General features: G+C 36.5%; 2 protein-coding genes across 3 annotated transcripts in view; both read left to right on the forward strand.

The window, feature by feature from the left end:
* LOC132853964 (dedicator of cytokinesis protein 3-like) overlaps nucleotides 1–13,620 on the forward strand; it is a 72,267-nt gene extending 58,647 nt beyond the window's left edge. The window contains exons 32-54 of the mRNA XM_060882056.1: nucleotides 82–230; nucleotides 432–517; nucleotides 2,185–2,211; nucleotides 2,319–2,414; nucleotides 3,383–3,437; nucleotides 3,826–3,907; nucleotides 4,014–4,162; nucleotides 4,514–4,600; nucleotides 4,702–4,806; nucleotides 4,911–5,052; nucleotides 5,238–5,404; nucleotides 5,492–5,578; nucleotides 5,737–5,916; nucleotides 6,530–6,613; nucleotides 6,688–6,804; nucleotides 6,897–6,985; nucleotides 7,926–8,040; nucleotides 8,137–8,218; nucleotides 8,375–8,487; nucleotides 10,125–10,209; nucleotides 10,346–10,456; nucleotides 10,936–11,018; nucleotides 11,572–13,620. Of these exons, the coding sequence (XP_060738039.1) occupies nucleotides 82–230; nucleotides 432–517; nucleotides 2,185–2,211; nucleotides 2,319–2,414; nucleotides 3,383–3,437; nucleotides 3,826–3,907; nucleotides 4,014–4,162; nucleotides 4,514–4,600; nucleotides 4,702–4,806; nucleotides 4,911–5,052; nucleotides 5,238–5,404; nucleotides 5,492–5,578; nucleotides 5,737–5,916; nucleotides 6,530–6,613; nucleotides 6,688–6,804; nucleotides 6,897–6,985; nucleotides 7,926–8,040; nucleotides 8,137–8,218; nucleotides 8,375–8,487; nucleotides 10,125–10,209; nucleotides 10,346–10,456; nucleotides 10,936–11,018; nucleotides 11,572–12,174 (2,894 nt within the window). The 3' untranslated portion in view covers nucleotides 12,175–13,620. The remainder of the gene's footprint in view (nucleotides 1–81; nucleotides 231–431; nucleotides 518–2,184; nucleotides 2,212–2,318; nucleotides 2,415–3,382; nucleotides 3,438–3,825; nucleotides 3,908–4,013; nucleotides 4,163–4,513; nucleotides 4,601–4,701; nucleotides 4,807–4,910; nucleotides 5,053–5,237; nucleotides 5,405–5,491; nucleotides 5,579–5,736; nucleotides 5,917–6,529; nucleotides 6,614–6,687; nucleotides 6,805–6,896; nucleotides 6,986–7,925; nucleotides 8,041–8,136; nucleotides 8,219–8,374; nucleotides 8,488–10,124; nucleotides 10,210–10,345; nucleotides 10,457–10,935; nucleotides 11,019–11,571) is intronic.
* A 2,199-nt stretch (nucleotides 13,621–15,819) lies between these two features.
* On the forward strand, nucleotides 15,820–25,167 carry LOC132854159 (dystroglycan 1-like). 2 transcript variants are annotated; one of them, XM_060882388.1, is made up of 3 exons: nucleotides 15,820–15,948; nucleotides 17,666–18,049; nucleotides 19,987–25,167. In XM_060882388.1, the coding sequence occupies exons 2-3, from the start codon at nucleotides 17,810–17,812 to the stop codon at nucleotides 22,357–22,359; spliced, it is 2,613 nt and encodes an 870-aa protein (XP_060738371.1). In that variant the 5' UTR covers nucleotides 15,820–15,948; nucleotides 17,666–17,809; the 3' UTR covers nucleotides 22,360–25,167. The 2 variants fall into 2 exon arrangements, with proteins under 2 accessions (XP_060738371.1, XP_060738372.1); XM_060882389.1 differs by lacking the exon at nucleotides 15,820–15,948 and adding an exon at nucleotides 16,017–16,055.
* Nucleotides 25,168–25,908: the final 741 nt, after the last annotated feature.

The raw sequence follows: 25,908 nt of genomic DNA on the forward strand, positions 1-25,908 counted from the left end.
TTCTATTCTAAAATCTTTAATAGATTAAGTTAACAACAATGCAGTCTTGTTTAGTTAGTCCCTCTCTTTTCTCATTTTCAGGAGATAATAAACCTCACTTTACCCCTGGGATGATGGGTCCATTCTTAGGTGTAACTTTGGTTCCTCAGGCTGAGGTCAGGAATGTTATGGTTCCTATTTTCCATGACATGATGGACTGGGAACAACGAAAGAATGGCAACTTCAAACAGGTCAGATAACAAATGAAAAACTGTAAACAATGTACAGCAAATAACCTTCCCAATCTGTTTCACCTGTAAATAAATATGTAAAGTAAATCAGAATTAGATGAAATTAGAATATATTTTTATGAAAAGATGCTTAAGGAGACAGAACTTTGAAAAATGTTATGCTTGTTTTACGTATGCATGTCTGTGTTCATGCTTGTGTAGGTGGAGGCTGAGTTGATGGATAAGTTAGACAGTATGATAGCAGATGGGAAAGGAGAGGAAAACCACAGAGAGCTTTTTGGATTATTGTGAGTCCTGACACATACATAAATGCACATAAAATATTATGTATAGTGACTATATTCATTGGAGTCCAAATGTCTGAGAAAATGAATGACAATTTCGATTTGCATTCATTTCATATTGAATCCAAATGTTGTCTTTCAACATTTTATTATTATGAAGGAAAGGTAGAATCTTATAAATATTTACATGAATGTTTGAGTTTTTCAGTATTTGGCATGTCCTTCTTTTGCTTTAATGCACTTGTGCTGACATGAACCTCATGCTATGCTAGACCATACCAGCCAATCCTAACACATACTTCGGTGGAAGCAATAAGACTCTAGGGCAATATGGCATTTTGTACTAAGCAGTTAAAATTGTTGATATCACAAATGTGATGCATTTAAATAGATACCTAAAATAGTATGTTGCATATCCTTTCTTTGTTTTAATTTTTTGTTAAAAATTCCAAAAACATTCTGTTTATTTCCAGTTTAAAAGAAAACAGATTTTCATATATCATTACTACATACAGAACCTTTTTCTTTATTATAACAGGTTGAGGTATTTTTAAGCAAGACTCCCTAAGGATGAGACAGTGATACTTGTACAGTACCTTAAAATTTTGGCTGCTTTGAATTCTATGTAAAGTTTGTTTATGAATCAAACTGTACTTTTTACTGTGTACATACGCAAACGAAAATGGGAATTACTTTACAATAACAGTACATGAATAATCACACTCTAATACCAAAAGTAATACTTTCTTAATCATGAACTAATTATGAGTTAAGGCATGTATTAATGATGAGCTTATGAACTAACCTGAACAATGTCAAGAGTCATGAGTGAATAACATCCACCTTAAGTACATGTTAGTACATTTTTGTTAGTTATTGTATTAATAAACATGTAGGGGTAAACTAAATCAATCTTGCTATATAAAAGCAAATATGAATTAAATGTACTTAATTTCAGATTGTTTAAATAATTTGATATACACAGCTGCATATGCAAACATCAGTGGAGGATGGATTACTTTTATAATTTACACTGATCCTGCTTATACAACACTGAAAAAACACACCTAAAATAAACACCAATAATTTTAGCTCACTTCATTTGATGTTATTCTCCATGCATTTTTCTTCACAGTGTTAGTAGTATGCAGCCCTTATATGGACATGCATATAAATAATGCATGTATAATTATTTTTCATAGAAGCTGTTCGATTTAGTTTAGCCCTATTTTAATAGATACATTAACTAACAAACATGTACTAATGTACTTAAGCTGGCCTTCATACCTGAATTCATAAGTCAATCATAGTTAAGCTTAGCTCTACGTTAGTTTGTGATTAGTACATGTGTTAACTCATTTTAGTTTCTATTTAAGTAAGTATTAATTGTTGTGTTAGTGCATAATTATTCATATATTGTTATTGTAAAGTGATAACCTTAATGTTCCTCACAGAACCCTTCAACCTATAGCTCATAAATATGTTTGTACTGCAAGAGGCTTTAGATAAGGAAAATTTATTTGTATTATTTTTTAAATATTTTTTAATGTAGCATCAAAAGATGCACCCAGTTCTAAGCAGTAAACACAAAATAGGAGGTATATGCAATATAGATCATTTTTTTTATGACTGAATGAAAATGATGTTGCATTATGCTATCTTTCCTACAGAACCCAGCTCTTTGGACCATACCCAAGGTATCATATTATCATGTTAATCTCTAATATACTATCTGCTCATTACCACAGACACATAATGGTATTTTACTAAGGTTGCGCTTACTAATTCTTATTCTAACTGTCAGTTTGTTGGAGAAGATCGAGCAGGAAACATGGCGAGAGACAGGGGTGTCTTTCGTGACTTCGGTCACACGCCTCATAGAGAGACTTCTGGATTACAGGTGTGTCAGAGGTGGCTGATTGTTTTTAAAGCATAGCTGTCCCTTATGGACACTCTTCATAAGTCTGTGCATCAGAGGATTTTTCTACAATCAGGTGAAAATTTCAAAAGACAAAAAGCACAGCTAGTGAGGTAATTTACAGAAATTAGCACAAACTTTATACTTATAGTTTATTTACTTTGCTTGCAAATTGCAAGAAAAAATAATGAACCACTACCTCAGCTCCAAGTAATTACAAGTGACACCAATATGTTTTAAATGACAGCCATTTTCATTACTGTTTTGGTGATTTAGCAGTTGAATGTGAGGTTTATGAGGTCTACCCATCGTCATTTGGCGTCATGGAACCCTGCGTAATGCAATGTAGGAGCAGTGATTCGCCAAACCTCCCTTATTGCAGTCGCACACATTTCTTCTGATTTCATTTTGTAGTAACGAGTAACGAAGATGCTTAGTGGAAATATAGCAGAGTAAAAGTATACATTTTATCTAGGAAATGTAGTGGAGTAAAAGTGAAAGTTGACATAAATTTAAATAGCGGCGTAAAGTACAGATATGTGAAATTTCTACTCAAGTACAGTAACGAAGTATTTGTACTCCGTTACATTACAACACTGCTCACTAGAGATGGCTTCTGTTGAGTTTCTGTCAGGGGAGTCAAAGGAGATTTTCATACAGGCTGCCCTATCCACTGAAAACTGTTTGTGTTAAATGAATGAATAGGTCATTACTATAGTGAAATATTTAATAATAGGTTTCATTAAAGTATTGAGATTAACCAAGTTTAATGAATAATATAGGCTTTGGTAACACTTGCCACACATTTTTATTGAAATTTAAATGGGGCTTCCCATCTAGTCTTGAAGCAATTGCCTGTGAGCTGTGCATGGTATCACATATGTGCACATTGTTTTGCGAGTATTGCACCATAATAGGTTAAGATGGTTAATCTGATTTAATCTCTATAGGGACAGTATGAGAGGAGAAGAAGCAGAAAATAAAAAGTTGGGAGCCAACATCATGGTAAAAACATGTCACCTCAATACACACAATTAATTTTTAATTTTAATGCTATATTGTAATATATTTTATAGCATTATTAATATAGTACAAATATTTACAAATGGGACAATGTCTATATTTTTTGTGATTACAGCATACTGTAAATGCAGGCTACAAATGTAAATGTAAGATGCAGACAAGATAGTTTGTGCCTGCTCAGATCTAATCTGTTTTTGTAATAGTGCTTCTAAAATTTACTCTTAATCTTTATTGAGTCTATAGTGAGCTGTTATTTTGATATGTATGTACTTATGAATTATGATTCATAAATGAATAGATTGCTTTCTTACTTTAATTCCACTCTTACTGCTTTTTATTCCTCATGATTTGGTTTTCCTGGAAATGTTAGTGTGAGATAACCAAAGAAGACATGTACATCCGCTATATTCACAAACTCTGTGAACTTCACCTGCAGGTGCATAACTATACAGGTATGGAGACAGGAAAGAAGAGAGAAACTTAAAATTGCCAGGTAATTATTAAATAAAAGCATTTTTTTTTTTACATTTGCCAACATATAGTTTATGTGATCCACAGAGGCTGCTTTCACTTTGCTGTTGTACTGGGAGCTATTACAGTGGTGTGAGCAGCCCCTCCGAGACCTCCTGCAGTACCCCGCTCAAAGTCAGTGGCAGCGCAAAGAGGCCCTAAGCAGAAAGATCCTGCACTACTTCAACAAGGGAAAGGCATGTTCTACATTTTACATACATTGTTGATATTCCATGGCCATGTTCAGGAACTCAAGGCCCAATTTCAGCCTATTTTTGAAATCATTCTGTCCATGTATCCATGTGCTTGCTTTTGAATTTGTAGTGTGAAATGCAGAGACTAGACTAGTTATAAATATTTTAATAAGCTCATGTACTAAATCTTATATTTAACTGATCACAACTAACTGGTAAACTGCAGTCTGTTTATTCTCAAAGCTATACTTTATTTTTCTGTTGATGTGTGTATGTGTATGTGTATGTGTGTGTGTATGTGTGTGTGTGTGTGTGTGTGTGTGTATATGTGTGTGTGTATGTGTGTGTGTTTAGTGTTGGGAGTATGGTATTTCTTTGTGCAGGGAACTGGCACTTCAGTATGAGATGTTATATGATTACCACAGCCTGAGCTGGATACGGGTGAGTGTAAGAGTTTATAGAGCATGTGCTAAGCCAGTATGCTGTACAGAACTTTGTGTGTTGTTAGGTGTATTTGCTTAGTGCACATTTTCCTGTTCCAGAAAATGGAGGCCAGTTTTTATGACAACATCATTGAGCAGCAACGCCTGGAACCTGAGTTCTTTAGAATGGGATTTTATGGACGCAAGTTTCCCTTTTTCTTGCGTGTAAGTTTATTTATGAGGATGATTCATTTAAAAATGTAAACATTCATAAAGAGTTATAGTTGACCATGCATTTGAATTTATATCTGTCTTTATGTATGTCTTAGAATAAGGAGTTTGTGTGTAAAGGCTATGACTACGAGCGCCTAGAGGACTTTCAGCAGAGGATGCTCACTGAGTTCCCACAAGCTCTTGTTCTCCAACATCCAAACCAACCAGATGACAGCATTCAACAGAGTGATGCACAATGTACTGTATTTAGGTCATTTATTGCTTAAAAATAGTGGCCATGTGTCACTGAGTACAGTATGTATGTATGTAGATAAGTTTCCTTTCAATAAGTTTCATTTTAGTAATAAGTGCATATTTAAATTTGATATTAAAGTTTCTTCTTTTTTCTTTTTTTTTTTTTTTTTTTTTTTTTACAAATTTAGATCTTCAGATTTACGCTGTATCACCAGTGTCAGAACTTTCTGATGGGCCGATGATGGACAGGGTGCCTGAACGTATCAAGAGCTTCTATCGTATTAACAATGTCTCACGCTTCTACTACGATCGGCCCTTACACAAAGGACCCAAAGATAGAGAAAATGAGTTCAGGGTAACTATAAAAATGCATTAGATTTTTTATCGTTTAAAATTATAGAATCATACAGGTCTAATAAAAGGAAATTTATGTGAACTGCAGAGCTTGTGGATAGAGAGAACCACTCTGGTTTTATGCCGCCCCTTGCCGGGTATTTCACGTTGGTTTGAAGTGGAGAGAAGGGAGGTGGTGAGTGTAGAAATTATTACTTTTGGGAATGTATTACACAATATCAGCAATATTTCAGTTATTAATGGTGTTTTCAACAGCAGAGAATTATATTAACAATTCATTGTAATAATATACCCTACAATAATATACTCTGTTTGTATGTGCATATATTGCAGGTAGAGGTTAGTCCCCTGGAAAATGCCATATATGTTGTGGAGAATAAGAACCAGGAGCTTCGATCTCTAATCAGCCAGTATCAGCAGCGTCATCACCACAGTAATGTGAATCTACTTAGCATGTCTCTAAATGGCACAGTCGATGCAGCTGTGAATGGAGGGATAGCACGCTATCAGGAGGTACCTCTCTTCCTCTAAAACTATGATAAATGCAAACATACACCCTTATTAAGCACACATTTAACTTTTATTTGGTTGTGTTTGCCATGTTTAATAATACAAACAGCTTTTTTTCAAGCCCATACTGTATGTGTTTTTACATATCACTAAATCTCCAAGATATATTACAAAAAAAAATTTCTTTAACAGTTTGCAAGTGTTTTGTTCCTCTTATACCACAATTTGCCAATAAATAATATTTAAATTTTTATCCTTTTATATCTTATTACAAGACATCATACTACATATCAGTTTATAGTTACACTTAATGCTGTGTAGCAAATTGATTTACAGCTCATTACAGTGAAACAGCAAAGCACAAAGTCATCTGAACTTAGACGTTTTCATGACAGAAAACTTTAAATCAACTGCTTAATTTCTGACTGATACAGAAGCTAATACCCAAATCCCTGTGAATGAGCTATTACTATAGAAATGATTATTTCACACATAAGCATAATAATTATTTCACACATAAGCAATGTGTTATAAAGTCAATAATTGTTCAGAACTGTACTGTCCTATATTTTTTTTTCTCTATTTGTCTCTCTCACTCTTGTCTCTCTCACTCTAGGCATTTTTTGATAAAGACTACATCAGTAGTCACCCAGAAGAAATGGAAAGAATTAACCAGCTAAAGGAACTGATGCAGGAACAGGTAAGGTCCACATATAAATCACATTAATTTCTAATCAAAAGATTCTATAAAGTTTACAAATTTGTTTGTTTAAGTTTCACATCCTGGGAGTTGGCTTGGCAGTCCATGAGAAGCTGGTGCATCCAGAAATGCGTCCCCTTCACAAAAAATTGGTGGATCAGTTCCATGTGATGAGGAGTGGTTTGTCTCATGTAAGAATTTTTGCTACTTTTGATTTCATGTTCTCTGTATAAAAAAATCAGTCCACCTTGATAAGTGTATGTGTTTGCATTCTTCACAACAGGGAGTTGCTGCACTGGACAGGTTCACTCCTTCAGGAACGAGGATCCTCCCGCCAAGTCCAGAAAGTAACCGAATAATTCACAGACACAGGTGAGACTTACAGATATTTAAAAGGTAGCCTATGTGAAACTTAACATGCACACAAAATGCAAATTGTTGTATGGTTGCCTAATATTGATCCTCATTTAGCAATCATTTAGTGTGTTAACAAACATGGCACAAACTGAGCAAAAAAAATTTTTGGTTGCATATGTGCATACATATGTTGTGCATACATATACTTACTTATTCTTCCCTATTTTTTGGGACACTATTTCTTTTGTCCTATTTTAATAGTCAGTTTTATTTGCCTAATATATGGGTTTATTTTAAATCACTCACTCTCACTCATTTTCTACCGCTTATCCGAACTACCTCGGGTCACAGGGATCTCAGCTGTCATCGGGCATCAAGGCAGGATACACCCTGGACGGAGTGCCAACCCATCGCAGGGCACACACACACACACACTCTCATTCACTCACGCACTACGGACAATTTTCCAGAGATGCCAATCAACCTATGCATGTCTTTGGACCGGGGGAGGAAACCTGTGGAGGAGAACAGGGAGAACATGCAAACTCCACACACACACACAAGGTGGAGGCAGGAATCGAACCCCGACCCTGGCGGTGTGAGGCGAACGTGCTAGGCACTAAGCCACCATGCCCCCATTATTTTGAATCATCAATATGATAAGACATGAGTTGTTGCAGGATACACCTTTTTTCTTGATTTTCACCACAAAAACTTTCTTCACATCCAGCTTGGTGAATGAGGCCTGTTGGTTATCTGTATTTGCTATTTATAGATGCCACCTTCCAATTTGATTTCTGTTGATATTTGAATTGGACATCTTCCATAGCATCAGTCCTTTTATATTCTGAATTAATGTCTTTTAACGTCTGTGTTTCTTGTTCTCTCTCTCTCTCTCTCTCTCTCTCTCTCTCTCTCTCTCTCTCTCTCTCTCTCTCTCTTGCAACCTTTTCAGTCCCTTGGGCTCACTTCGTCTTCCCTCATCACATCCCTCCACCAGTGAAGGTGGGCCTTTGATGATTTTGACAGATGGACTGATGGACCAACAAGATGATTCTCCACTTATGCAGGTGATTGTTCTCATTTAACATGATAAGCTTTATTATATGCATGAGCAGATGTATTGTAGCATTTGTTGGAATCCATGCTTATTTCTGTTATACTAGCCAAGCCCCTCGTCCTCAAGCCTCAGCTCCATCCGTTCCTCTTCCTCACAGATGATAAACTCTGCCCCTTCAAGTGCAAGAGGTAAAATAATAAAATTGTATAATATACTTTAATTACCTGTGCCTCATAGAGGTTTTCCTAAAATGCTTTAGTGATTTTAGGTGAACATCAGCTCATACTTCCCTTATTCCTTTCAACTGTCTCTCAATTCTGTCACATTCTCAATGTCTCATTCAGGATCTCCTTCTCTGTCTGATAAGAATAAGAATTCCCGTGAACTTCTGATGTTGCTTCCTCCTCACAGAGAGAGACCTAGTTCTATTTATTATGGCAACAATGAAAACGGACAGGTAATAATAACCTGGAACTCTTTCATCTGATTAAGATCTAACTGCACATAGCGTTTTGCTTATGCATGTCTTGAGTTGTTAATATATTGACATTTCAAAAGTTATTTTAAAATACCTGATATCATTTCAACAATGCATCTGAAAATGTATGTGGCCATTTTAACAAATGCTGTATTAAAAACAAGCAGTCAGACATTGCTAAGTATATTTATATTATTGGTATTTGGGTGGAACCAGATTGTGCTATAATTTATAAAATATAATACAATATTGCTTATAATTCTTGCGACTGAGATCCATTTTAAGTTCAGATATATATATATATATATATATATATATATATATATATATATATATATATATATATATATATATATGTGTGTGTATACGTATATATATATATACGTATATATACTCAGTGTTATGCCTGTTCGGTATGTACCGATCAGGCATAACATTATGACCACTGACAGATGAAGTGAATAACACTTATCTTATTAGGCAGCAAGTGAGCATTTCCTGTTCAAAGTTGATATATTAGAAGCAGGAAAAAGCAGCAAGCATAAGGATTTGAGCAAGTTTTACAAGGGACAAATTGTGATGGCTAGACGTTTGTGTCAACGCATCTCCAAAACTGCAGCTCTTCTGGGGTGTTCCTGCAGTGGTCAGTATCTATTAAAAGTGGTCCAAGGAAGGAACAGTGGTGAACTGGTGACAGGGTTATGGGCAGACAAGGCTCAGTGATATGAGGAGCGAGGGCTGGCACGTGTGTTCCAATCCAACAGATGAGCTACTGCAGCTCAAACTGCATTTTTAAAGTTAATGCTGGTTCTGATGGAAAGATGTCAGAGTACAGTCTGTTGTGTATGGGGCTGAATAGCCACAGATCAGTCAGGGTTCTACTGCTGAACCCTGTCCACCACCAAAAGCACCAACAATGGCAATGGAATAATTTGGCGTGGTCTGAGGAATCACATTTTCTTTTCCATGACGTTAATGACTGGGTGCTTGTGCGTTGCTCACCTGGGGAGCACGTGGCACCAGGATGTTTTAGGTGAAGAAGGTAAGCCGGCAAAAGCAGTGTGATCCTTGTGTTTTGGCATCCGTCTGGATGTTACTTTGACACAAACTACCTACCTAAACATCGTTGTCGACTGTGTACACCCTCTAATGGACAAGGTATTCCCTGATGGTTGTGGCCCCTTTCAGCAGGATAATGACGCTGTCACAAAGCAAAAATGGTCCAGGAATGAGTTGAGGAACATGTCAACTAGCTTGAAGTGTTAACTTGGCCTCCAAATTCCCCAGATGTAAATCCAATCAAGCATCTGTGGGATGTGCTGAACAAAAGTACAATCCATGGAGGCCCCACCTTGCAACTTATAGGATTTTCCGCCAACATCTTGATGCCAGATACCACAGCACACCTTCAGGGGTCTAGTGGAGTTCATGTCTTGATGGGTCAGGGCTGTTTTGGCTGCAAAAGGAGGACCAATACAATATCAGTAAGGTGGTCATAATGTTATGCCTGAGCTGCGATTACAGAATTTTGCTAAACTGTCATGCTAGATTTTTTTTTTTCTCAAAATTCATGTTCTTCATTTTCCACTGCAATTCAGTGAGATTTGTTTTTGTAGATGAACAACCTTCAGCGATCTGTGCTCCAACAGCACAGCCCTTGTAAACCATGTTCTGATCCCCACCCAGGCCTTAATGATAGAGGTACACTCTCTCTCTTTCTCTTTCTCTCTTTGTGTGTGTTTAGGTGCACCCCTTTCTACAATTAGAGACATTTATACAATGTACACGTTTCTGTTAAGCTTGCTGTGTAAGTATTTTGTTTGCGTCACCCATCCAGGTATTCCTGCAGTTCCCATCAATTGGACCCTGGATGCTGAAGCTGGATCATACATGCAAAACCTGGGTACACTTACAATGCCCCATGGCTCTTCTCGTATCTTTCCACAGGGTAATGAAGTCACACAACCATAGACCCATACACCTCAAAATACTGCAAACTAACATTGTAAATTGTTGAAAAGTGAAAATATCTTGAATATAGACCAAATAACCTATTATTTCCTATTATAAGATTACAATAAAAAAAGATTTGTACTCATTTCAAAGTATAAAAATAAACTTGTTATAATCTAGTTTTGCTTACTGGATGAGGATTTTTTTTTCTGGAAAGAAGCAAAATTTTCAAAAATAGAGTAGAATACATTATAATATAGGGAGGCTTGGTGATTGCAAGGTAAATGCCTCGTTTAAAAAACTGCATTTTAATCATGTTCTTGAACATGAATCACTCTGAGATACAGCACCACACTTACCACATGTAGTACATACAACAATAGATATCTTTAAAATATCCATATAGACAAGCAGACCATGTTATCTACTATGAATATGATTCTTGATTTGTCATATCCTTATTTGTCAATGCAGGTCACTTTTTGATGCACTTTGACACATTCCAACAACATATTAGTGAAGCTCCGCCATCTTTGCCTGCACGCTCACTTAGAAAGGTAAGCAGGTCTCTTTCTTTCTATATAAATGTGTACTCAACACTGAGCAAACCAGACTGCTTGTTACAGTCATTTATTAAGTCTTCTCCTCCAAGCATGTTGACCATCATAAAGATAGAGCGTAAACAGACAGTGACCTAGATTTCATTTCCACACAGCGTGTACTACCTATACCTTTTAAAAAAATATATTTAACAACCAACAATTATAAAACAGAATATTTATTGATACTTATTAACAGTGTATTTACTGAAAATAGTATAATTTCCTATTTTTATAGTGAAGTCATTACACAGAGCAACCTTCATAAATTATATACATGCAGCATCTACAGATCTACCATAAATTCTAAGAATAATTATTTGGACTTAATGAAGAGAAACTTTATTATAACATTATAATAGCATTTATTACCAATTGAGGTATGTGGTCTTTGAAAATAGCTAGTACACTCACTGTAAATATCAACTGTTTCTATATCAAATTCTTATTATGTATAATGTATTTTGTACAATAAAAATAATCTATTTCTTTTTTCCTCATATCTGCTCAGTCTCCACTTCAGCCTATCCCAGGCTCTCCCACCAGCCCTGTGTCAGTTTTGGGTGGCAGTAACTCCACACTCTCAGGTAGCGCCAGCAGTGGCGTCTCATCCCTAAGCGAGAGTGTGCACAGCCACGCCGAGACACCGAGCCGTAATGAAAATGTTATGCTGAACCGCAATGACAATCCCATAGAAACTTCTCAACTTCATTACTGGAACCCTGATGATCACCTGAGCTCTCACTATCCACATGTGCACTTCAGCGGAGTGCCTGAACACATGCCCTACTCCTCAGCCCCCAAGCATGCTCAGTACAGTCAAGGTCACTATGGAGCCTACAGTGCAGACAACGAGCCTGTGGAGCCCCAGAGGCTGTGCCATCTGTGCCCGGCAGGTTTCAGTGCCATACATGAGCAGTATCATCACCACCATCACCACCTGCATGGCTCATTACGCCGAGCCGGAACTCCAACTGTGCCACCTAAACCTGCCCAGAGAGAGGAGGAGGGAACAGCGACACACCCAGTTCCCCTCCCTCGCCGAATATTTCCTCCTCAACGTGCCACCTGGGAGCAGGGTATCAGAGAGGAGCAAGAGGAGAATGCAGGATGAAGACAAAGGGAGCCAGTGGAAGAGGGTGGCTGTAAGGGAAAAGTTCATCTCAAGTGCTACAATCTTCAACCATGTGTTAAGCTGAACTGCATGTGTGGGTTAGTCTGGTGTCAGGAGGCTTTGTGTTAATGTTACATATTTATAGTTTACATGACAGCAGCCTCTAGACCAGGACTTGCCTTGTACCTCAGACTCTAGAGACCATCAGACCATGCTTCAGCTTGCAGTATATGCTTACAAATCATACTCTGGTGTTTAAAATGTCTGTGAGCATGGTTTTTGTACCATTTTAAAAGAAAATCTATATTTTGTGAGTATAGTGAAGATATAATATAGACAATCCCTGTAGTCTCCTTGCTTAGTGTGGTCTTCTAAAGTGATGAAAAGAAGAGGCCTTCCTCCTCAAGTGCAATGCTTCTAAATGACAGCACACCCCAGTTTGACTGTGCAATCATTCTCTCAGACCATGTTGATTCTAAATATTTCAGAGAATTTTAACATTTCTGTTTGTACATTTCATATAGCATGGTCTAGCAGATGATGTCCTAACCACAGGCAAAATATACTATGGACTATTAGCTTTCAAGTTTTTTTTTAATGAAATGGTCCCTTATCCCTTGGGTGTACTACTAAACTTTTCTTCCCATATTCCTCGTGGAATCTGAACTACTCAGTGTAGTTGCAAACAGTGTATGCTCTTGTATTGGCTACACAAGCACACATACCTCTCCTAAATAACTTTATTCAGGAAGTTTTTGAATATGTCATCTTTTTGTTAAGCATACCAACTAGAACTCAATACCTCTCATAATAATGTGGCACACAGACAGCTGATTACAGTCATTTGTAATCTAGATAGCTTTAGATTTTATATTGATTGAACTGGAGGGATTTAACATGTCTTTAGCATAGGTTTATTCAACATAAATGGTAAATGCTACCTTCGTTTTTCTGATTTTAATCTTTTGCAATCCGTTGACTTGATAACACATTATGTGTTATTTCACATAGTCACTAGAAAGATTCCCTTCTGGTGCAGCCCAATTAGTAATCAACAGGAACAGAAGCTCAGGTGTGTTTTTGCATATTAGATGCTAATGAGCATGGTGGCTACAGGGAACCCACCAAAAACGTACAATACACATTATTACAATGTACATTCATTCACTGTACATACATAATAAAACAGCCTAGCGATACATGCTTTTGAATAATCACACTCTTAAAGCTATTGTGTCTGTTTCATGTACATAATCCAGAAGTGACATATGAAGATTATTGGAATTTCATATTTATACTTGGCAAATTACAATAGCTTGTGATTGTCCCATTTGTTCTTGACTTGAGATATTAAGTCTGAGAGAAAAAAAATTTATACTCTTTTCAATGTGCCCTCTTGTACATATCGTGAATGCATGAATAAACAGTGTTATGAATTTGTTTCAATTTGCTTTTAAATTAGAATATAATTGTGGATGTGATTAAAACACAGTAGTTCTGTTCCTGCTCAGCTAACAAGCAGCTGGACAGGAGCAACAGATGTTTGAAAACAGGAGGTAGGCAATGAAAACACTATGGGATTTAAACTTGTTCTGTTTTCCTATATCTCAATATTCTGTTGGAATGTTTTAAACTTTACAGACATAGATATAGGAAATAGCAACTTTTCTGTATCAGCATTTGAAAGTACATTTTTTACCATCATCAGTTAATGATGGCACATTAAAAACAAATCTGAATGGCTCAACATTATAAAATGCAGTGTCGAATAACTGCCAGCAGAGATGATGATGGAATAATGGAACTATAGATTAAACCTAATAGTAAACTTTATATAAAAATATAAAAAGATGATTTATCCTACTATAGCAAATTACTTACTCTACAGCCATCTAACTACAGTATATCCATCTAATCAGTTTAACAGATTAGGTTTTCAGGACTTGTTTGCAGATCCAGGCTCATATTCCTTTCTGTTATAGCTACATTTTCTAAATAATATTAGTAATATTATAGTTACTGACTACTCTGACTTTAGTGGCTGATTTTACTGACTAGAAGTTATCCAGGTTTTCTTCTTATACGCTCTAAGAAAGAGTGTTTTTTTGGGGGGGGTGTTTCTTATCTCAAAAGAACCCTTTTTGCAAAAATAATAAAATAAAAAAAAATTTATTTGGGCTAAATTATATTTTTTGTATGATAATTATTACTACTGCTAATAGTAACAAAAGGACACATTTGAACCCAGTTGTACCTGAATGAGTTTTTCAGGCGTCATCGGGCATCAAGGCAGGATACACCCTGGACGGAGTGCCAACCCATCGCAGGGCACACACACTCTCATTCACTCACACACTAGGGACAATTTTCCAGAGATGCCAATCAACCTACCATGCATGTCTTTGGACCGGGGAGGAAACCAGAGTACCCGGAGGAAACCCCCGATGCACGGGGAGAACATGCAAACTCCACACACACAAGGCGGAGGTGGGAATCGAACACCCAACCCTGGAGGTGTGAGGCGAACGTGCTAACCACTAAGCCACCGTGCCCCCCCAAATGACCTATTAAAGACATTGAATGTTCATTTAAGCCTCATTTGTAAGTCAAGCCCCTGGTCCCTATAAATAGAACATGCTCAAGATGTGATTAGGTTCACAACATTTATTTTTACATTCACGTACTGAGGAGCAGTGGTCCTAAAGCTGAATATTATGTCGATGATGACAAATAACATTAATAACTGATCTGTTGCTGGAGGCTCATTGAGATGCACAAGAAAATGCATTACAGCATTCTGGCAAGAGAAATGAGTATTCCCATATCTAAGAAAAAAAAAAAAAGGTTTAATTCTCTACTCTTGCCAGAAGGCTGAACCAGTTTTTAACTTCAGATATTCTCTATTTCAGATATTTCTTTTACCAGAACTGACAAAAAAGGCTACTGAACAAATATTGTTATTATCCCAAGCACACAATGAAGGATGAATCTATTTTTTAAACAATAATATGTACACAAGGCCATACTGTAAACAGAATATAGTGATTCTCTTTAATCGCAGGCCTGTAAGAGGATCTTCATTGTATATTCTGACATTGAGACATGGTGAGGTGTCATTCAGTTTGGCCAAGTTTTTTGGAGGTTCTCAAATCCCACACCACCAGCAGAATGGAAATCATCTCAACAGACATTTTATATTATTGCTGCAAGGGTTTGAATATCATCGTATAAAGAAATGGGTTTGATATCACAATATATTTTGAAGATATAAACATTTGTGAAACCATTTAAAATATGATTCTATGAACATATTGCTTATGTAAAAAGAAAGAAACAAAGAAAACATCTATGGAGAACTACAAATTCTTAAAGCTGTGTGTCAATTTATTTTTTTTTTTGGACAAAAAAAATTCAACACTGAATAGGCACAAGCAAAATAGGTGGAAATTCTGGTAAAAGGAAATAATTGTGTGAATAATAATACGTTTTTTGTTATTGTTTATTTTATTATTGTTGTTGACGTGGTGGTGGTGACAGTTATTGTTCTTTTGCAAATCTATTTTACTGTGATCATTTCCAAACCCTGAACGCCATTTTCTCGGAACGATCGAGACGCTCCAGTTAAGCACTCGTAGATCGATTGCTCAGGACTGCCGCATCCTTTTTCCCCAAAAAAGGCTGGCATCTTTAATAAACCTTCTCCAGTTCTCGTTATTAATAGGCGAAATGGCTTATGAGGAAGATAAAAGAAACTGAAGGCTCAGATAATATGATGTAAGTGAATTAATTTTGTTATGGTTGTTTTCATACAGTAAGGCTTCGTAGACTGTCTATGTCTGTTATCAAAATCCATGGCTGTTTCTTTTCTCCTATAGAAGCAGGTGCGTCTTGATGATGCGATTTTTGTTTTTCCTTCCGTGATTGTTTATTAACAAGTGTGTTAGTGTAGCTTAGTGATCCACTGCCATGTGTATAAAACAAATAATCTGATATTTAGATTTATATCATATTTATTCGTAAAATCAGACCATTGCTCAATCAGACATTCAGGCCTTTATGCAGCAGCGGCGCTTTATGCTCATACTGGATTTAAAAATAAGTTTTTTTTATATTGGGCTTTTATATTTTTTCCCTTTTTTTTCTCCCTACAGTTTTATGTTTTTTATGTATATTATTGAGCTTTAGAAAGTCTATTCTAATAAAAGGAAGTTCAATCTTGGACTGAATAATCATACTTTGTTAAATTCTTTTGGTTTGTGTAATATTTATATCTCTAACTGAGTCTGCTACAATATGTTTATTTTTTGAGATAACTTTCCTATACATCCCTTTCAGGGGGTATAATAATGATTTGAAGTTCCTAATTGTAAACAGGATCAAGTGACTAATCATCCAAGCAGCATTCCTGTGAATACAAAATACACTGAGAACCACACTGAGATCTGAAGAAGAAAAACATGTTTCACGTGCTAGAAAATGATTGCACGAGGAAATTATTTATTAGAATTATACAAGTCTGATATTTTTGTTTGTTTTTCTTAGGTTATACAGCATTTTTCAGGACACACATTGTAGACAGTATACAGTACATGTAATGTTGGGTAGGAAGCAGGAGGTTGTGAGGAGGACCAACTTGAGGGTCAGTGGCCACCCGAATATCATCCTGCACAACCTCAAGTCTCAAGTGTTTTTTATTTCCCAGTAATTTGGAATAGGTTAGGATTACACATCATACTTATAACTATTTACTGGTATGTAACCTGAGTTAAATATTGTTCTTGCTTCTTGTTATTGTCCAGCACTTAATGCACCCATAAAAAAAATCACCATTAAAAAAATGTTTATTATATAAGCTTAGATGATGCAGAGTGCCTGCATCATGCATCTTAACTTTGAATGAGCTGTTACTATAGAAACTGTATTAGGATGAGTACTTTAATATAAACCTGTGTTTTAAATTACAGCTGGATCTATTGTTATAGCTGCTGTTATGAAAAAATTATTAAAACGTTCTGAGTAATTTAACAGCACTGTGGTTAGAAGGGGAACATATGTACAATAATCAAAGAAAATATTAATCTTGAGTGTGTTAAAGAAAAACAATGCCAAACATGCATTAGACCGTGTGCTGTTAGATGATGCTTTAGCTATAATGACAGTGTGATTGAGTTAACCTAAAAAGTAATACGTATCTATCAGTAAATAAAACAGCTTATAAACTTTGCAGTTTTTCACTGCAATAATCATTCAAATAATTCTTAGTATAATTCTTATTTGAATTAGTATAGTGCTTTTAACATTAGACAAAGGGAAATTGTTTTAAAAAACATAAATCAAGTCATAGTTGTGTCAACTGAGTAGCACAGTGGAAATTTAGTATTTTTCTCCTGAAAATGTTGTGGCAGATATTGTTTCAAGAATCAGAAATGAAAAAATGATCTATAGTGAATACCACATCTTCACTGACATGCCTTTCTTCTCACCTTCACAGGATTCTATGCTCATGTGATATCAGGAGCCCCTCAAACTCTGAGTACTGGATGAGGAATCAAGGACAGAGAAAAGACAGCTGAGTTGATGGAAGGGAGAAGGAACCAAGCCTTCCTTTAGCCTCAGTGCTAAAAGGGTCAAGAGGATGAGCCATCAGGTTTGCATAATGCGAAGTGTATGGGGTCTTCTGCTGCTGTGCCCAATGTCATGGACATCAGAGCCAATAGTCATGGAATTGGAAGCCTCCATGCACTCCACTCTGCTCTCGGACATGCAGGCGCCTGTATCCAGAGTGTCAACAGTGTCAGACTCTGTTGCAGTGGTGGGTCAGATGTTCAGGATGAAGATCCCACTGGTGTCAGAAGACTGTCGTGCTATAGACATTGTGAGTTTTTGAAGGCAAAATGGCAGGATCTCCTTGAAAAGTGGATTATGGTGTCTTTGCAGTCCATTAACTACCTTGAGGTTTCTGAAAAAACAGCTTTTATGTTTTTTCCTTCCTGTAGGTGGGCAGGATAACAAGAATATTTTGTCTTTTTTAAAATCTGTATACCAAATTATCTTTTCCATTAGATCTGTGGCTGGAAATTTAAAAGATGCAGCCATATGAATCGTCTATTTGAGTAGAAGGTCTTTACCTTGATTGTTAAAAAAAAATAATGTAGGGAATAACATGCCAAAATGAGTAAAAATAAGGTTCACAAGAAGCTTCCAAGTTGCAGTTACAGTTTATTTGTTTGTGATGTTCCTATTATTTTGTCCACTTTGTGTACCATATTTTCCGCACCGAATTATAAGGCGCAGTCTCAATTACGGGGTCTATTTCTGTACTTAACCCATACACAAGGCGCATCGTATTATAAGGCGCATGCTAAAACATACAGTCTACAAAAAAGGTAACGGAAGCAAAACAGTGAGTTTAGTTGAACTATATTCTACTACTTAACAACACACACATTATTTTTTAAATAAATCTTCTCCCACAAATCCATCAAAGTCCTCATCTACTGTGTCTTCTTAACTTGGCGCAGTTCATTTTCTTGCTTCCTCCATTTCCGAACCATAGATTCATTGATGATGAATTCTTTCGCAGCTGCTCTATTCCCATTTACAACCGCATAACTGATAGCCTGTAGTTTGAATTGTGCCTCGTAAGCATGTCTCTTCACTGGTGCCAGTTTCGGGGGTCCTTAGACAAACAAATGTCTTCTTCTTCTGATTTTTATTGGTGGGTGGCAAACCAACTTGAGGTGCATTTACCGCCACCTACTGGACTGGAGTGTGGCGTGCATAATGGTTAGGAAGAAACAAATGTTGTTTTGCAACATACCGGTAGTATGCCTACCAGAGGCGTGGCGGAGGTAAGCGTACGTACTGTACGTATTACGTCCCTGTGTCAGCAGGAAATTGTCCGACAGTCAATCAAGCGGAGTGCTTTCCAAAGTCGCACAACAACATTTTTACAGATTTTTGGAACTCAGTACACACATAAGGCGCACCGGATTATCAGGCGCACGGCTGATTTTTGAGATAATTTAAGGTGCGCCTTATAGTGCGGAAAATACGGTATATTTATAGTATCCCTCTACACTATTCTGGACATTGGAGTTTTCTATTTTTGAGATGTTATAATTACTTCGCTCTGAGGGTTGCCACTTCTGTCCATATTTATTATTCGGTTTCTCTGTAAGAATTCAAGTACCAGGGTGCTTTTGTGGTATGTATAAACCATTGGCCAATTTATGATCAATCACCAATTGTGTTTACTGTTCATTTTAAGGCGAAACTAAAAAAAATGATCAAAGCTATCCAGAAGAAAATCCCATTTTTAAACCCAAATAACCTGCCTCTGGGTGATTGTAATAGTAGCTTTCAACTCTCTAACATAATTCAGTGGATTCTGTTCTGATGGATAATTATTGTCCAGAAAAATATATTCAGGAGATGTGTTATAGGATTCCTTAAGGTGATCCCACAACCATCTTGTACAGTTCAATTGAGCCCTTTCCCATTTTTAGTAACACCTTATTTAGGCACAAAGTTATTCCATGTTTGTAAAAAAAAAAAAAATGCAGAAAAACATTGAAGTATGCTAATGTTTATTACAAAAAGCATTCATATAAATGTATGTATTTATTTTAAAATCTTTGTATGTAAAGGATTTGAGATTATTATTATTATTAGGTCTTTATTCTACATCCATTTGGCTATGACTAAGTTTTGATAAAATTTAAGAAATAAAAGAATATCACTGAAGGACAATATCAAGAATTTATATGAATGTATGCTCATCTTTTTGCATTTTCTTCTTTCTTTTAACAGTTGTCTGGGATTGGCAGTGCAGCATTCCCTGAGTGGCTTTATTGGGATAGTCAGCTATGTCTTCTTCAAGGTCTACCAGTAGAGGGGGATAAAGGTCTGTATCGTTTCAGCTTGTCTTCAGAAGCCTTACAAAATCATGATGGGAGTATACATAGTCACTTACTTCTCAGTGGAACTAAATTGAGTAGTAGCTCTTACACTAACAGCTGGCAACCAGATGTCTTCATTATCAAAGTAAACCCAGAAGAAAAACAGGACATAGAATCTACACCGTTGGCAGTGCAGACACACTCTAATGCAACAAATGTGTGTATATGTTCAAGTGGCCAGCCAGCCACTGTGCTAACTATAATCCTGGATGCTGACCTCACAAAGATGAACTCCAGGGAGCGACTGGTGCTGCTGCAGAAAATGACTTATTTTGCTAATGAGCCACCAGAGCTAATGCGGGTCATGCCAGTTATTAACAACCGTTTTTTTGATATGACTGCTTTTATTGCTGGACCAGGAAACGCAAAGAAGGTGGTGGAGAATGGTGCACTGTTGTCATGGAAATTGGGTTGTGCACTTGACCAAAGCAGCCTGCCTGATATTAGTGGGGTCCAGGGGCCAGCAAAAGATGGTACTATGTCGACTCTACTGGGCTATCCAGTGGTTGGCTGGTACATTGTCAATAAGAAACCTCAGGTGTTCAAGCGTGTCAGAAGACAGATCCATACCACTCCGACTCCTGTGCCTTCCCAGTTTCCACCAACCACTCACTTAGCACCTGCAGAGCGTATTGTGCCTGCTCCAGCATCCCCTTTCATTGCTCTCTCTACAAATGTGTTAGTAAATCCTGCTCGTGGTCCTTTGCCCTTACCAGTTAAACCTACAATCCGTATGCGGGATCATATAGCTTACACACCTGTTCTTATTCAACCTCTACCCACTCAAGTCCTGGGCAGTACCAGCACTCTGCCCCTGCAACCAACACTGACTCGCCCTAGTTATGAGGAGCCAACTGCCTCTGTTACTGTTCCAACCACTCGCAGACCCAAGACCTCCACCTCGAAAAAAGGTAAGAAAGCAAAAATCACTCCAATGCCTAGAGAACCAAAAACTACTGATATACCATACAGCAGTCCAGTGACTAACCAAAAGCCTCAGTTACTTAACTCTATTGGTGAATTGAATGTGTGGGTTGGGACATACTTTGAGTTGAAGATTCCAGCCAATACGTTCTTTGATCAGGAAGATGGAAACACAGAAAATTTACGGCTGTTATTGCAAATTAATCTTTATCAGGCACTGGATCAGGGCTCTTGGATACAATTTAACAGCAGCAGTCAGCTCCTGTATGGCCTTCCTGACCAGAGCCATTTTGGCAGACATGAATTTCTAATGATAGCAATAGATAAAGAAAATTCAAGCACCATGGATGCTTTTCAGGTTCACGTAAACAATTGGCCAGTTGATGACCAGTCACCAGTTGTGTTTACAGCTCGCTTTCAAGGAGAACCTACAATGTTGACCAATGATATCAACAAGAAAATATTATTCTGCAAGAAACTTGCCTTTGCACTGGGTGATCGAAATATCAGTTCTGTCATTCTAAGAAAAATCTTAAGGGGTTCTATTCTTGTGGAATGGACCAATAGCAGCTTGCCTAAGAATCCTTGTCCAGAAGAACAGATTCATGAGATGTGTCGCAGGATTTCAGATAATCAAGGTCATCCTACATCCATCTTTTACAGTGCAATGGAGCCAGAGTTCAGACCCATTAATATTGGGGTTCGTGGTGCCAACAAATGCCAAAGGTACTCATTCCTGCCACTAGGAGATTTCTCCATTCCTGTATCAGCAGAGAATATTACTGGTCCTCTGCCATCCACAGTCACACCTTCATCTAGCTCAGGCTGGCACAGCAGCGATGATGTCTACTTACACACAGTTATCCCTTCTATAGTGGTGGCTGCCCTGCTGCTCACAGCTGGTTTCATTGCAATGGTTTGCTACAGAAAGAAACGGCATGGAAAATTGTCTACAGAGGAACAGGCTACCTTCATCAAAAAGGGTGTTCCTATTATTTTTGCAGATGAGTTGGAGGATGCTAAATCTCCACCTTCTTCCAGCATGCCATTGATCTTACGTGAAGAGAAGCCACCTATGGCTCCTCCCCATTACCCCAGTTCTGCCTGTGGAGAAGTCCATCAGATCCTAGAGGAATACATCTCCTTCAATGATGAGGATGATGATGATGATGATCCCGATGATCCCAGTGCTCCTCCTTATCAGCCTCCCCCTCCTTTTACAGTTCCTATAGAGGGCAGAGGTTCTCGACCGAAGAACATGTCAGCCTACAGGTGTCCACCACCCTATGTGCCCCCCTAATTAGAAAAAAAAATGGCTCATGGCCATTTTAAGAAAAGACATCATAGTGGAAATATGGAATATATTAAGTGACTGGTTTTGTGTGTGTGGACAAAGCCCTTGACTTTAAGGCATGCTGCATAAATGATGCTCTAAATGACTCAGCAGTGCATCAAATATACAAAACATGGTATTCTACAGGTCCAGACTTTATAAGACCTTGCCTCAAACTTGCCTCAAACATTGGGGACTCATTGGGAATGTCTGAACCAGTTACTACTGAGCAGTAACTAGCATCTACTGATTCAGAAATAAGGTAAATCCTATACTTGCTGACCATTTTGAAATTGACAGACTAAAATGCTCTGCATATTCTACTGCCCCTGAGTGTCACACAATCAGATCGTCCCCTAAGCAGAGACGAGGCACTGCCTAAACACATTTGTTGTCTGTATAGTTGACGTTTCTGATTTTTTATAATGATATTTTTTAATGTCTTTACTTGGCTCAACTCAACATTTATATGGAATATTGTTTCTATGTTCTATAAAATAAAAGCAAACCAATGGTTTTATCTATTTGATCATAAGCAGCCACATACTGTAGGTAGACAGACATTTGTATAAATGATCATTTCAGTCTAATGTAGAATCTCTTCTTGCTCCGTGTATGCAATGCAGATCAAAACCTATGTTGTCATTAGATTTGTTTTTCAAATCACGGTATAAATTAATTTGCAAATGGAAGTGCCAGACTCTTTGACATAATGTAACCAACAAACTCTTTAATAACCTATTTTAGACAGTAGGTGAGTAACAAATCTGCTGACTTATTGTAGCTGAACGATATCCAAAGTTTTTTCTTACCATGAATTCTTCTGTGGTTCTATTACTATTAAATTATTATACTATTAATGATATTTCAGTTGCTACCACAATTAGCAAATAGACAGTATCCTTTTTCTTGTTTGCCCCCTTATCTACTCTTATTTTAAGTTTTTCCATTCTCTTTGTTGTATTGTGACACTGCATTAGGTGTTTGTGTAGAATTGTGTGCTGGCTCCACCTGTGAAATAAAATACCAGAACACTAGAACTAGTAGAATAAAAAAGGGTTTTATTTTACAAGCATTTTTTAAAATATGCTTATTATATGGTAAAACCAAAAAAATCCAGTATGTTATTGAATCTGATTTGACTGGAATGTGCATTAGCCTTGTGTTCTTGTGAAAGACTGACCATTAAAGGAGATATGTGTTAGCTAAAAATACAAGAATGACAACACCAGACAACTGAAAAAATTCCGTCCAACGTTTTTGCTACTTTTTTGATACCTCTGAAAATTACATATAAAAGTTATATGGAATGTGTGAGAACTGATTATGAAACGCCAGTAGTGGCAGGCAGGGTTTTCCAATAAAAAACAGTTTTCAGCAGAATAACGTGAACATAAATGGCAATGAATTTTCTTTTAATACCCTAAAGTTGCAGTTTGTGCCAAAAGCTTTGGCTTTACAACATTGATGCTACATGCAGTGTATGACTCAGGATGAACATATAAACTAAAATCAAGCTAAAACAATAATCCCACCCCAAAGATGCAGAGTGGGGTATTCCTGCAACTGCTAATATAATAATAAAATGTAAACGTCACAGTTTTAAAATTTGAGTGTTTTTGAGTTTGTATGTAAACAATATTATTCCTCTTATACCACAGCGATTTGCCAACCATTATCATTTTTCTTTTATTAATAAAGGACACATTGTACTTTAACAGTTTCCAGTTACATTTAATGGGTCTTATTTATTAAGCTGGATACTAATGGATTTATTTGCAAATTGTTTGTATGATTGTTTAGTAAAGAAATATAGTATTCATGAAAATCTAGAAAAAAGTTTATGTAATACTGAGTGTGTGAAAATGTTTGCATTTATGTGTTGAAAGACTAAAATCAATGTCAGAGCTGTATTGTTATTGGAAATTAATCAACAGCTTCTGATTCAAGGAGTTAGAATCGCTGTGGTATAAAAATTGTAATGAACATACATTCTCTTTTAAAGAATGAAAAAATCATTAGGCACCGTCCCCACAGTACATAGCAATACCCGTTTTTTTTACAAAGAATCGCTGGCCTATATTTACATTTATTTTACCCACAGAGCTCTTTACAATGAATATTGTTGAAACAGTCATTAAGTAAATGTAATCTACTGCAGTTGGCATCCTGCATTTTGTCTGTAAGAAGCAATATTAATGGAATGGCACAGAATAAGCAGTCTGTAATTATCTGTTATAAAATCATTATAATTATGAAATATAAGATAATTATGATCGAACAGGATATAAATGTGACTTGGAACATCGTATTTGTGCTAGAGAAAAAAATCGAGGTTGCTTATGCAGAAATAACAAGCACGTCATGACAATAGAAGGAAGAAAATGAAAGGAAAATGTAAAAGCAATCATTTAAACAATGGCATTTAGAGGTGGACTATAAGGAGAATTAAAATAAGCTACTCTACAATTTCTTGAAATGTCTTAACACTAGTTATGATTGAACACAGAAATAACTGAGTAAACCTTCAGTGAATAAGCAGTGTATTTGTTAAAGGATTCCTGGCATGAGGTACTCAATTACAGATGATCGTGTTTAAAGACAAAGAATTATGTTTTTTTTTAACAATTAAAAATGTAAAAATGTAAACTATTACTTTATCAAGTAGTTTTTAAGTTTATATTGTTTTTGTTCTCTTCACTACAATAATTACAATAATAGACAAATAAACATTTTATTCACACTACTCACTACTGTTCTTTGTGTCTCTGCCAAATAAATGAACAGCTACTACATTCTACCATTGTCCATTAATCCATTTCCTGCAGTCGATATGATGGAAAGGCTTTCTATATTTAATCATAACTTGTGAAAATAACAGATTACGGGTATGGGTATTATTTTTTTGTTGGAAATAATGTATTTTCATTAGTACCCATAAGTAAGCAGGAATTCATTTTTATTTATAAAACATTTCAAATCACAAAGATTGAACAGAATTTTGTGTATATTTGTGGTCACTCTTAGCCAAAAGCCAGTAGTATCTGAGAGTAGTTGGCACAGTAAACAGTCTTATTTGAACAGTGGCTTTTGACACTACCACCTATGCCCTCTGGAGGTTGTTGGTTATGTCTCCAACTGTCGGTTTGTTAGTTTTTCTTCACAGTTCTTACAATAATTCTGTCATTACTTGCAGTTGTTTTTCTTGGCTGATCTGTTTGTGATCTAACCTCTATTTTCATAGCTTTAAATGGTTTGCTTTTAAAATTATAGACAGCTCTTTGTTCTTCATGTTGGTCTATCCTATTTTGTAAAAAAAAAAAAAAAAAAAAAAAGATAGAAGTTATTCCTATCATCTTACATTCAATCATCTTCTGATCTCAAAACCCAAATGTCTTCAGCGTATAGCAAAACAAATAAAATACATTTCTTCTCCATCAGTACTTTAAAGAACTATATGTAGCTGGGTAGGATTCAGCAAACTGAATCCTACAATGGGTAGGGAGCCTTTTTTTT

This window comes from Tachysurus vachellii, chromosome 11 (genome assembly GCF_030014155.1).
Source record: "Tachysurus vachellii isolate PV-2020 chromosome 11, HZAU_Pvac_v1, whole genome shotgun sequence".
Classification (NCBI taxonomy): domain Eukaryota; kingdom Metazoa; phylum Chordata; class Actinopteri; order Siluriformes; family Bagridae; genus Tachysurus; species Tachysurus vachellii.